We start from the raw sequence: 14,308 nt of genomic DNA on the forward strand, positions 1-14,308 counted from the left end.
AATGGCTCCTGGTTGGAGGAAATAATTTATGAATCAAAACCACAAACAATATGTTCCTCCATGAGATCACCAAGATTCTTTATTATTGTAATCAAGAAAAAAGATTTAGGGAAATGGCAATACTCACCTGCATAAAGAAAAGCACTGTAAAAACATTTAATCAAACCATTAAGTAGTTTCATGGTCAATTACTCACTTAGTTTGAATTTAGTGTTGTAGTCCATATAGTATTTTACTACAGCAAATGTTTGCATTTGAGCCCTGTATGTGTGTGGAAAAACATCTGACTCTTATCTCAGCATTTTCATGATTATGTTTGAAGAGTCGCTTCACTGTTGTGCCTCAGCGGTGACCACAGAAGCATATCAAGTATAGCCAAGTGTAGCAAAGATTTTTGCTGAGACATCACCTGTGTATTTATGTGTGTGGGTGTGAATACTCTCCACTTCATATAAATCCTTGGCCTTAGAGGAGTCTTTTTTGTAAGTACGACTTCCATGGGTTCCAAGGCTCAACTCTGCACCAAATTTCTAACCATTATCTCACTATAAATGGAAAAATGGCTCTTCAGGATGTTTGTGGTTTCCTGGAGACTTTTGATGACATCAGCCCATGCACTTACCAACCAAATGAGATGGGATACATGTGGAGGACACCGTTCGAGTTTGACAGAGATAGTGCTTTTCATTTTGTTTCCCCCCCTCAGCAGTTCAGAAGAAAAAACAGAGCACCAAATCTTTTCTCTTCGACTTTCTCCAGTCTGTCACCTCATCAACCCTTCCAGCTATCCCATGGTACCACAACTTTGGGTTTTATATTTCAGGATGGTGTGATAGCCGCTGCAGACACCCGTGCCAGCTGTAAGGGTCTAATTTGCTGCCCGATAAGTCAAAAGATTATGCCTATCCACTCTCACCTGGTGGTCAACACCTCAGGCAGCGGTGCTGATTGTATGCTGTGGGAACGGATTCTTACCCGTGAGATGAGGCTTTACCAGCTTCGCCATCGTAAGAGACTAAGCGTCAATGGGGCTGCAAAACTGCTCTCCATGATGCTTCATCCATTCAAAGGCACTAATGTGTGTGTTGCAGCTACTCTATGTGGATGGGATGGAGAAGAAACGCAAGCAACACTAAAGTCCTGCATGGAAATCACAGATGTTAAGGAAGCAGTGGAACAGGATAGCAATGCATCCACAATTTCAGATGAATCTGCTCAAGGTAGTGTGAAAATGGCCTCTATAAATGAGCAGGCCGAGATCTCGAAGGACACTCAAGCACTGAATCCAACTGTGTCGGATCAAAATACAAACAACGTTCTGTCAACTTTAGGACGACGTTCTGGTCCCAGGGTGTGCTATGTTTGCAGTGATGGCCTGCAACTGAAAGGAGAGATAATATCAGTGGGCTCAGGGTCACCCTATGCATACGCTGTGCTTGATGATGGTTGGAGATGGGGAATGACTGTGGATGAGGCAGTGGCACTGGCCCGGGAGGCTGTTTTCAGAGCCACTCACTGGGATGCCTACTCTGGGAATAATGTAGACCTTTTCCACATCACTGCCCATGGCTGGCGACGCAGAGACAGAGAAGATCTGAAGGAGGAGTACTACAGAGAGAGGGAGAGAGAGAAGAAGAAGATCAAAGAGAGGGAGAAAGAGAGACAGAAAAGAGAGGGAGATGAGCTGGTTGAAGGGGAAGCCTATTCAGTACACTGTGGATAGGGACACAAACTGTGGGAATACAAAAAAACATGAATGGAAATTGAATGTGATGGACAGGAATAGCATAGTCTTTTCAAATAGTCTTGTTTAGAACAATGTCAGGCTGCTCACTTGATAGCACAGATAAAAATAATCCATAGTGCACAGGGAAATAAAACAAGTTTCTCATAAACTGTCTGTATTTCAACCAAAAAATTAAATAGTTATCAATACACTACATTTTCTTTTCTCAGATAAATAACTGTATCTACAAACACATTGGATTTTAATTGATATTGTAGCAAAGCACCAAGAATCGATTTGATTTTGTATTTATTCCACTTTATTTGTTTTAATATGAGTCAACAAATGTAGTCCATGTACAATAATTGACAATGTAGCCTAAATGTGCAATAAATGTTGCCTTGTAAGTTAATGTGTGACTCAGCAATATTTTGATGAATCAATGAAACAACCGATTAAAAAAATATAGAATCGAAATGTTTTGAAAAAAAAGATAAAAAGAATTAACAAATTGATAAAAAAAGACGGCCAAACAAACAAACTCATTCAGATTTTTACAAATAAATAAATACATAAATATATATATATTTAAAATTATTAAATGTCAAATTGTTAAAGACAGCATTTGTTGACAGTATACTTTATGAAGCGGTGACATTCTATTACCTTTTTTCCAAGTTAAAAACCGTCACCATGACACATTACAGAGTGTATGTCATTTGTGTGAGTAGTTTAGGCATACCGGTATTTAGTCAAAAGTAGAGTCCCGCTAGTACTATCACTCATCCTATGCGTTAGATGGCGATGCGGTGCCCTTTTTCGCGTCTTCAACATCTAACTTAACATACAAGAAGCAGAACGCCGCTTCCGGTGGTCAATTATCTGAAACATGGCGCTGTCTAGTGTACTGCGGAGTGAGTCTGCGGATTTTGTAGATCGCTTTAACCAGCCCTTTGCGCACGGATGCGGTCTTAACCAGAAAGACCTCGGCTTTGGAACAGCACTGGATGAAAGTCTGAACTTCGCCGTGAAACCGCTGGATGAAGCGGATGAAGCGGAGAGAAAAATCGAGTTTCTCCACGGCACGACCACTTTAGCATTCAAAGTGAGTTCGATTAGCCAGCAGCTAACAGTATCTATTCCAGCTTAAAACTGTTTACTCTTAGTATTTTGACTCAATCAGAAGCGTGAGGCTTTTATAAAACCATCTCAATGTTTATGTACGGTGTATAATGAATAGAAATAAGGCTGAATGGAAAACTGACTAGCAACTGTGTTAGAGCAAAAGCTTAGTTAACATACAGTTGCTAAGTACGCCAGTGTTTCCACATTTAACTGGTTTGTTTACTCGCTTAGTTCTTTTGACAAGTTTGTATTGTATGAATAGGGATATTATGCACTGATGAATGGATTGAATGAAGTGGTTTTGTCTATGACTCCTCAATGGCAGCGCCCCAGTCATTTCAGTCACAGTAACCGCAAACTTGTGTGTCAAACATAATTAAAACGTGTTTATAGTGCTGCGAATTCTGCAAAACTCTGCATAAGTTTAAATTTGGGCTGATTACAGTATGAGTTCATACAGAGTTCAGCTTTGCTCCAGAATTAAAAAGTGAAGCGAGATGTATATGGCAGATAATGACACAGCAAAATGTGATTTTCATTGAGGCCTATTAGTGTCCAGTTGTTCGTTTTCTCAGAATCTTATGGAGAGAGAAATTACACGTTTAAAATACTTTTTAATATTATAGATCAGTGGGCTGCACGATTCTGGATAAATTGAGAATCACGATATCTTTGGTCTCATATAGAGATCGCGATTCTCCTATGATTCTTTAAAAAAATATTATTACTATTATCATTATCAAAAGTATAGAAATTAATTGAACAAGTGTGACAAAGACATTTATTACAAAATATTTTGTTCTTCTGAACTTTCTATCAAAGAAACCTGAAACCTTTTCAACAACAACAATAATAATAATAAATGTTTTTTTTGAACAGCAAATCAGAGTATTAGAATAATTTCTGAAGATAATGTGAAACTGAAGACTGGAGTAATGATGCTGAAAATTCAACTTTGCATCACAGAAATAATTTACAAATTTAAAATACATTCAAGTAGAAAGCAGTTATTTTAAATTATAAAAATTTCACAACTTTACTGTTTTTGCTGTACTTTGGATCAAATAAATGCAGGTTTGATGAGCAAAAGAGACTTTAATAAACATTACACATCTTATATCTTATGTATATATAATTTATTTAAAACCCCAGTTTTTTATATTAGAATGATGAAAAAGTTGTTTAAATCACTGATTCAACCACTCACTCATAAACCTACTTCCCTCGTTTCATTACTGGATGAATCAGCGTTTTTGAAAGATTCTCTAGAATGAAAAATTAATTCATTGACACATAAATGAAGACACTTGTCGCCACCTAGTGGTGAAACAATGCAATCGACACGGACGTTATTTGAGGCGCGGTACTTTCAAACGGGGATTTGCTCTATTTTTGCTCTATCGCTGCCATACAGACATTAATGTTTATATCTGATCTATAAACTTTATCCCAGTATTTCTGTGATAATATAAATGACTGTAATACAGAAATATTACTGTGTAGTTGAAAAGACCGTTTGTGAAGATGTTTCTTAACCAAACATGGTAACTGCTCTCTCTGTGTCAGCGGCAGTGCAAGCGGATCGAAAGGGTGTCTGAATCGAGTTTGCGATCTTTTAACGATTAATCGTGCAGCTCTAATTCTATGTATATTTTTAGTAAAAAATATTGTCCCAGATAATAGTGACGTGAAAAACAGTAGACAGGACAGTATAATTCTATTTTATGGTTTTTGAGGGAATTCCTACATTGTTTATTTTTAAGACAAATGTCTGTATATGGCATCTTTTGAATGACTCTCAACAAGCAAAGATGCTTTATAGATCCAGATGGATTAGTTTCATAATCTACTAGCTAATTGTACCACACTGTACCAAGCCTTGACTACTTAGTTCATTTTAAGATTAAAAGACATTATACAAAAAAAGGTTGTCTTTTTCTCCATTAATATTACGTTTTTGCTTATTTGTGTCATCTCTCAGTTTCAGCATGGTGTGATTGTGGCTGTGGATTCCAGAGCGACAGCCGGCTCCTACATCGCTTCACAGACAGTGAAGAAGGTGATTGAAATCAACCCGTACCTGCTCGGCACCATGGCCGGCGGAGCCGCGGACTGCAGCTTCTGGGAGCGTCTGCTGGCTAGGCAGTGCCGCATCTACGAGCTGCGCAACAAAGAGCGCATTTCTGTGGCAGCTGCCTCCAAGCTACTGGCTAACATGGTGTATCAGTACAAAGGCATGGGCCTCAGCATGGGCACGATGGTCTGCGGCTGGGACAAAAGAGGACCAGGTACATATCTTGTGTTTGTGTTAAGCTGACAGTTCATCCAAAAATACAAATTTTCTCATGATTTACTCAGTTGTTCCAAACCTGATTGACTTTCTTAATTCTGCTAAACACTAAAGAAGATGTTTTGATAAATATTGGTAACCAAACTATTGATTGTAGTCAATGACTTCCATTTTTTCTTCTTCTCCATAATATGTCAGTCAGCCGTCGGCTGTTTATTAACATTCTTTTTCTTCTTAAAAAAAAAAAAAAAAAAGAAAAAAAAAAAGAAACTCGTACATGTTTCTTTTATCCCTTTAAGTGGATTAAAACTTTTTTGGCCTTGCTGCATTTGGCCACATTTATTTTACCATCATGTTTTATGTAAATTGTATATAATTAATATAATTGCTTAAGTACTAAGCTTCTTATAATACAAATATATAATGCTTATAAAATATGTACAGATGTGTTATTATTTGTAGTAAAATATAATAGAAATGTATATTGTAATTTATATTTTAATATAATTTATTTAGAACCGCTTATGTATTTTTTTTTTTTTTTTTTTTGGAGCTGCTGGTAATCATCCTTTGGTATTATTAATGATTTTTGTATTAATCATATAATTATGATTTCTAGGAAAATAAAATAACAAATTATCGTTAACATGATCATAAATATTAAAATGTTATGTAAAATGTTTCACAGCTATGAGCTATTCATACATTCTACCCGTTTAATATTCTCTTATAAAATTGACCTGTGAGCCATGGGACTGAGAATTATGTTATTAAATATTTCATGATGTTATTTACAATAATATTTGCTTTTAATTAAAGGTGTTTTTCGGCTTTAATTTCCTTTTTGCTTCCATCAAAAGCATTGATCAGAAACATTTCAGCTGTAATCTGTCTGCATCTGCAATAGCTTTGTGATGTAAAAGACCGTCAAGGGACCTCGCTTTTCTTTTTTGCCATTTATGTTTTGACTGATTGCTGCAGTTGGCATGGGGGCAAATTATGTGATTATTTTTCTCTGCTGATTTGACCCTGCCTCTCTGCTGAAATAGCTTTGTAAAAATAGCTCTATCACTATAGCTTCCTGCCAGTCTCCACTCTCCAGCAGTTTTAATGTGCAGCACAAAGATTGTTTTTTTTAGATGAATCACAAACTTGCACATTAATGGACCTTTGCTTTTCTAGACCATGATTGATGTCCATTTTTCTTAATTGGACATTGCATTTAGATCTATAAGAGGCTTTTAATCTAATTGGCTTAATGGTGAGCTTTGCCCATTTTCAGTTAATTTTATTTCTTCCTAACATGAGGTGTGCAAAACTATAAAAATATATAATTTACTGCCACAGAATGCGTTCATCAGCATGAGTTTGCAGACCAGGGAGTTGTTTTAGACAGGACCACCAGATGGCAACATAGCGCTCCCTGATAGTGATGCATTCCTCAATAGCAGACACTTGGGTGCTGTAACGGCTCTACATCACGGGCGATGTGTTTAAAGAGGCCCTGCACAGTGACACAGTAATGGGAAATCAATATGCCAGTGACTGTAGGCCAGGAGGGAGCAATACCATGATGGACGCGGCTCTCAGCCAGGGCAATTGGGTTGCATGCAAAATCCGTCAGCTCGATCAAATTGGGTTTATGCGGTGACACAGGCTAGCATTGTCCCCCCACCAAAAAAAACAACCTTTGCCTAGCAGGCAAACAAAAGTATGTGGTAAATCTTCCAGTCAATTTTGATTGCTGTTAGAAGTTCAATAGCAGCACTGGCTGTTACAATGCATCGTGATTCAATCGAGAGGTAAATGTTGTGATAATTAAATCAATCTTTATTAAACAGACCACTTTTACTCTGTTAACAATGTCACCCTTATTCCTGTGATAAACTGTCTATTTGGTCTTACTTCTGTTGAGACTACCGTTGATTCCCACGAGTTTTAGTCTGTGTGGTGTTAGGGCTGTTCTACTGATGCATTCTCTCATTGATGGTCAAGCCAAATTTATGTAATTAAAAAAAAATTAATATGAAAATGTAAATATGCTAAAATAACACGATTGCATGATATGAAGTGGTAATATTTACATTTACATTTATTAATTTAGCAGATGCTTTTATCCAAAGTGACTTACAAATACATGGGAAAAACATGGAGTGCTTGCAATACAAAGTTTTCAAGTTATCATTTGGAATGCTAGAATAAGGAAGGATTAAGGAAACGTGATAGCATCCTTGAGTTTATGCCTCTCTGTGACGGTTACATGAGATGCATGTTGAAACACAGGTGTTTACAAGCCCAATGTGACCCACTGGTCTTAAGTAATTCAATTGTTTCATTAGTGATCTGGTTCCTTTTAAACAACCGTTATGATCTGTTTATTTCTACAATACAAATTCATTTTGCATCTATTATAATTTGTAATCCGATAGCTACTTCGAAAATATAGACAACCTCTTTCCTGCCAGGAACTGCAAACATCAGCAGGACTGCTATTGCTAAAGATGTATGAAGCTCCCTCACCAGGCAGCTTTTTATGTTGTGTAGACGCGGAGTGCTGATGTGCATGCATGCTTAGATGTCTGTACACAGAGTTGCTTTGCTTTCTGGGCAGCTGCTCTCTCTCGTAAGTGGCACTCTTAACCAACCATGGCCGTGTGACAATCAGCAAAGCATCACCTGTGTATGTTCCCTCCTTTAGTCTTGAAGTTACGTTTCATTCATGCAGACAGCCACACTTTTTTAGTCTGGCACATCTAACTGCCTGTCACCTTTGTGATGGAGTGCAAGGAGCCAGGCTGTCGTAACATCCAGAGATCACCCCTGCTTCAACGCCTCTGCTTTACGATGGCTCGCAAATTCAAGTGCCTCATTTTGTTCACCTTTACATGAGACGGCATGAGACGGCCTTTGTGTGATAAAACGATCCCAGGTGTTGTACGGTAAAAAACATTCCAGTCTGCCGAAGTACCATCGCACTCTGCTCTTAATGAGAACTGGTGCCTTGTGGGTGAAAGAGACGTCCTATTGCATTTTTAACCTGTTTTTAGTTCTGACACTTGGCTCTACAAAATGGTATATTACCCTTCATATATTCAGGGTGCTGTAACGATTATCAGGTCGAGCTAACGATGCGTACTTTTCGCTTGTTGAAGGCTTCTGTGCCTCACTTCCTAAGATTGTCCTGAAAATCTCCCTTCGGGTCCTTGAACTTTACTCAAAGTTTCCAGTGTACAGAGGAATATTTTAGATTTCGTTTTCAGTGCTAGTTATGTTCGAAATAGTCTGTCGAACCAAGACCTTTAGACTGATGGCAGAAAGTCTGGACCCAAGCAGCTTTCATTGGCAAAGGACCGCCCAAGAGGCTGTCTTTCTGTAAAGCAACCAGTCACGGTTTATTTTGTTCCGCGTCATGTTTAAGGGGCGTGACAATGTAAAGTTGATGCTCCTACAATAACAAAGAATGATGTCTTTAGCCATCAGGAGTCTATGCAGTGAGCTTTACATACTTATAAGAATCCAGTGTTTAGTTGATCCAGATCATTGTGGCAGTTGTAGACACGAGCGCTCTTCATCATTGAGGGGGTTTGGTGTGACATTTGCTGAAAATGTACTCACCCCCAAGCTATCCAAGATGTAGATGAGTTCATTCGTCAGAACAGATTTGGAGAAAGTTTAGCATTACATCACTTGCTCACCAGTGGATCCTCTGCAGTTAACGGGTGCCAAACAGCTGATAAAAACAGTAATCCACAACATTAAATAATGTGTTTGTAGGAAACAAATTATTTACATTTAATCATTTAGCAGACACTTTTATCCAAAGCGACTTACAAATGAGGAGAACAATAGAAGCAATCAGACAAACAAGAGAGCAACGGTATACAAGTACTGTGCCAAGTCTCAGTTAGTCTAGCACAGTACACATAGCATTTTTTATTTTTTTAATAAATGAAAGATCATGTTAGGTAAGTGCTAATATTAATTTGTTAGGTCCTGGTGAAAAAAGCATCTTACCCTTAGACCAACACTTCTGGCTAAAATACCAGACCATAATTCATAATAATGCTTCCATCAGTGAACAAGTTCATCCCCTGTTTTCCTATCACACAAAAATCCACTCATATTTTAGTTGAAAGCAATGGTTTGAAGTGAAGAATTTCTTAATGATGAAATGCAGCTTTTCGCTTCTCAAGACATTAACTGATGGACTCGTGTTGTGGATTATAAGGATCTTTTAAACAGCTGTGTGAACTTTGAGATTTTGTTTTCACTGCAGAATAGAAAAGAAAAGTTTTTGTTTTGTTTTTGGTCCATATAGTCAGTGGTGTCCAAATGTTGTTTTGGACTCCATCCACTTTCATTGTGTGAACCAAAACAGTCGAAAAATTCCAAATTCCTTTTTTGTTCCAAAAAGTGAGTAAATGATGACAAGTAATTTTTGGGTGAACTGTCCGGTTAACAGTCCATCTGCAGGCTAATTCTGCTTGCACACAGATGGGAACGTAGTCACCATTACTGTAGGAGTGAGATTCGTCATTGCGCGGCCTCACAAACACTTGAAACCTTAGGGTGATCTGCTGCTGGACCAGTTCACCGATTGTGATCTGCATCATCCATTATGTTTGGTGAGAGGTCAGATCTTCAGGTTTAGATCAATAATTAATTCTGTTGTTTTTGGAGCGATCAATAGCATAGCACCTCAGGCGGTGCCCCAGGGTGGATGCTATGTTTGCCCGTGCCTGGTCTGCAGTTTGTTATCTTACTGATTATTAGCTAAATGTAAGCTCTCTTTCTATAACTCTTTCCTGCTGAAGCCCCTAGGTACCACCAATACCAAACTCCATCTACCAAACACCCGGCTGTCAGAAAAAATAGTCCAACCTTTCCCATGATTCCTTTTCTCAAATGTACTCGCCAAGATGGATTTGATCTTGTATTGTTCAGAACAATCATTATTTATAACCTTGTGTTCATAACATAACATCGATCTACTGAATTCTCTCTTTTTTACGCTTTTATCTTCCACGGAGGCGGCTGCCTTTTTAACACAGCAGGACGTAAAGCATTGCTGATGGTCTCTTTCTTCCTTCTGCTTTCCTCTGATCGCAGGGCTCTACTATGTGGACTCAGAGGGCAACCGAGTGTGTGGAGACCTGTTCGCAGTTGGTTCGGGATCCATGTACGCCTACGGTGTCGTCGACAGCGGCCTTCGCTATGACCTGACTGTAGAAGAAGCATGTGACCTGGGTCGCCGCGCCATCTACCAAGCTACTTACCGTGACGCCTACAGCGGAGGCCAAGTCAACCTCTACCGCGTCCACAGTGATGGCTGGGAAAGGGTCTCTCAGGAAGACGTGCTTCAGCTGCACCTTAAATACCAGAGCGAGAAAGCATAGAAGGAAGGGTTGGGAGGAGAAAAGGGATGAGGGGAAAGGCCACAGCGGTAGCTAGGTTTCAAAAGGAAAGATGAGGAATGAATTGCAGATTAGTGATACAACCTGAAAGGCACTTCAGTTAACTTAATGAAATCAAATCTGCTTCCAAGAAAGTTAATGCCATCTCTTTTGTAAGAGTTGGCTCTTCTGTAAATGAGAACACGAGCAAGGCTGTCTCTCTCCCTCTCTCTTTCTCTCTTCCTCACATCTCTCAAAGTTAAACCAGTTTCCGTTATTATTCTCACGTATATTATTTGTCGAGTTTTCAACCAGTTTCAGTAGCACTACAACCCCAGCCATTACAGTTTCATTTGTTGTTTGTGATAATAAAATAAGGGGGCGCTGTATCCCTATGGACACCACTACAAGCCAAAACTCCAGTTGGCCAGCTCTCATTGAGTGGGTGTGGACTTCTGTTCTTCTCATCTCACATGTATCTGCTGTTACCACAGTTACTAAACCTGTTCTCAATAAACCTTGGATTTTTGCTATTTAAGTGTTGTTGTTGTTATTTTTTTTTTTTCTTTCTTGATCCTGATGTATCGGTTGGCAAGTGTTTTGACAGGTGTTTACAAGTTTGTGCAGTGCCCCAAAATGAATTTTTAATCTTAAGTCACACTTGATGTATAAATGCCATTGCATTAGATAACAAAATATAAAATCGGCTGCATCTGCACAGTGCTAGCAAATTTTCTCAGAACTAAGATTCTTTAAGATTCTCTAAGATTTTTTGGTACGGTATATTTTTTTTTTTACATTTGATTGATAGAATAATTTAATGTTAAAATTACAGCAAAAATACCAGAGGCAAAATATTAGACCATATAGTTCATACACGTTACATGAAATATTGTGCTGAGTTGAGGAACACTCATCTAAGTACAACTCTTAAATTTCAACAGTTTATTTGTTGTATTATAATTTAGAATACTCCTCTTTGGGAAAACGGAGACTGTTTGTGCTATTTATCATTAAATGTCACTTGGTTTGATATTTTATAAATTTAGGGCTGTCAATTAAATTGTGATTAATTATATACAAAAATGTGTTGGCAAAAATTAACGCAATTAATCATGCCCCCTGACCCGTATGTAAATTCCTTAAGAGATTTTCCTACTTTGGGAGCAGTTGAAGCTTGAAATACCACCATAATGTTAGCGCCTCAATAATGTCATGTCTTGGAATTTATCAATATTTTCTGTGAAAGAAACTCAAATTAACATAATTGCTTTAAAATGGGAATATATACAGGTCCTGGTCATATAATTAGAATATCATCAAATAGTTGATTTATTTCACTAATTCCATTCAAAAAGTGAAACTTGAATATTATATTCATTCATTACACACAGACTGATATATTTCAAATGTTTATTTCTTTTAATTTTGATGATTATAACTGACAACTAAGGAAAATCCTGAATTCAGTATAATCTAAAAAGTTTAACTTTTTGAATGGAATTCGTGAAATCAACTTTTTGATTATATTCTAATTATATGACCAGCACCTGTATACACTGCCATCCAAAAGTTTGGGATCAGTAAGATTGGTAATGTTTAAAAAATATATATATTTTTTAAAAGTTTATTATTCCGATTGAGGTTGCATTTGTTTGAAACTTGATTTGACAATATACTGCCGTTCAAGAAAAAAATGCTTTTATTTAGCAAGTGTAAATGGTAAAAAAGCGAGAGTAAAGACTTACATCATTAGAAAAGATTTAAAACAAAAATTACTGTTCTTTTTAAGTTTTTATTCATCAAAGAATCCTAAAAAAAGTATTACAGCTTCCAAAAAATATTAAGCAGCACTACTGTTTCCAGCATTGATAATAAAATCAGCATATTAGAAAGATTTCTGAAGTTACATGTGACACTGAGGACTGGAGGATGGGCTGATGAAAATTAAGCTTTTCACACTGAAATAAAGTGCATTAAAATAGAAAAGCATTATTTAAATTGCCGTAATATTTCACAATATCACTTTTTGTTTTTGTATTTTTGAAAATGAATGCATGAGCATAAGAGACTTCTCTTAAAAAAAGAAAAGAAAAAAACCCACCTTGAAAATCTTAATAATGCCACATTTTGAAACAGCACATATAAATTATGAACAAATGATTTAATTTTTAAATGTACAGATTGTATCAAATGCAGTGCCATTCATACATTTGTGTCCAATTACATTTCTCTGTTATTTTGTTTTTATTTCTATTTTCAACATTTTGAATGTCAGCTCAGATGGGTTTAAAAAAATAAATTTCAAACATTTGTAATGGGATTTGTTTTTGACCATCTTGTCCAGTTGTCTCCATCAGCACAGGAGCTCTGAATATTTTCCTTTTCACTTTTGCCTGAGGCCCTGAATTAAGTATCTTACTTTTTCCTTCCTCTTGCCATCACTGCCTTGTAATAGTATTTTAGAGATTCAAATAGTGCATTGTGTCTTTGTCTGCATCAATCTTGTCTTGTGGGCTATTAGTGCTTGCACAATCTCTAACACCTCAAGCTGACAGGGAAAAAAGTGATTGTATTTTCTGCTGTTCTCCAATTGTCCTCTGACTTTCGGGTCTATGGACTTAGTCCTTAGATGACTTTTTTTAATTAGAGGGTAAATTTATTTCAGATTTTAATTTCAGCACACCTAGTTTCCCAACACCAAAGGTCCTCTATCACATTGTTTTACAACACAAGGGTTCACTATAGCCCCCATGCCCCCCCACCCCCCAGTAGTTTTATAGCTGAAAATAAACACTAATAAAGGCTATGGGACGATGTGATGGCCCTGAGCCCCAGTGATTGTTAAAAACTAGTTTCACAGGTGGCTAGTTAGCAGATGGAAAGCAAATGGGATTCCAATAAATGTAAATGGGGAGTTCTTCTCCATTACTTAGCTTGGAGAAAATGAAGAGATGAGAGAGTTGCTTACAACATGATTACAAATCACATTTGCTAATCATGTTTTTGTAGTCATGTAGTTGCAGAACATCTGCAGCATCAAAATGAAATGAAATGTCGGGCAGGTCAATCTTGAAAGCATTATGAATACTCATCAACTATCTTTAATTATGCATTAATGGTTTGATTTTAGAAAGTGCAATTCTCAAGTTATGGCAAAATATTGTTGTTGGGTGCATTGCAATGGGAGAAGCACTGGTTAGACTTGATGACCCAGTTACCATTTGTCTCTCTCGCGAGTAATTTGTATGAACCTCCACTTCAAGGTTTAAAAATGTAGCAAGAGCTACTTGAATTTCAATAGCAGCGTGCGTGCCGGTGATATTTATGGATCATCTTCACACTATTTGTCCTGTGATTCAACAAGGAGCATTGTGATACAATCCATGTAAGTCTGCAGTGATTTGGATAGTCAAGCTGTATCTTAACCGAAGCCAAACTGAAGAATATGATTGTGTGAGAGACCAGCTGGTTAGTTTGTTAGGTGCCAGTGAGATGATTTTAAGAGTGTCAAAAAATAACCCCAATGCACCCACGTGCCACCATCTGTCAGGTGGCCACAGTATATACATGATACATCTCTCTTGCTTTAATTTTTACATCTGAATTGAATTTCACAGAATGTGCCCTGATGAAAAAAGCATCTTAGACCAGCTTAAGATGGTTTGCTGTTGTATGATCTCCAAGCCTGATCAGGCTGCTCATGTTAGGGAGGGATGTAGCATTTTACAGCAGATTCATCTGGGAGACCAGCAAAACATCTCCCTTCTACTA

The 14,308-nt window shown here is 37.5% G+C and overlaps 2 protein-coding genes across 2 annotated transcripts; both read left to right on the forward strand.

The window, feature by feature from the left end:
• The first annotated feature begins 533 nt into the window (after positions 1-533).
• On the forward strand, positions 534-1,792 carry psmb11a (proteasome 20S subunit beta 11a). Its single transcript, XM_026275310.1, has one exon. It carries the CDS (start codon positions 560-562, stop codon positions 1,721-1,723), a length of 1,164 nt encoding a protein of 387 aa, XP_026131095.1. The 5' UTR covers positions 534-559; the 3' UTR covers positions 1,724-1,792.
• Positions 1,793-2,570: 778 nt separating this feature from the next.
• LOC113120000 (proteasome subunit beta type-5) lies at positions 2,571-11,072 on the forward strand. Its single transcript, XM_026289799.1, has 3 exons — positions 2,571-2,831; positions 4,833-5,139; positions 10,251-11,072. The coding sequence occupies exons 1-3, from the start codon at positions 2,616-2,618 to the stop codon at positions 10,535-10,537; spliced, it is 810 nt and encodes a 269-aa protein (XP_026145584.1). The 5' UTR covers positions 2,571-2,615; the 3' UTR covers positions 10,538-11,072.
• Positions 11,073-14,308: the final 3,236 nt, after the last annotated feature.

The sequence above is a fragment of the Carassius auratus genome, chromosome 2, assembly GCF_003368295.1.
Source record: "Carassius auratus strain Wakin chromosome 2, ASM336829v1, whole genome shotgun sequence".
NCBI classification, from domain to species: domain Eukaryota; kingdom Metazoa; phylum Chordata; class Actinopteri; order Cypriniformes; family Cyprinidae; genus Carassius; species Carassius auratus.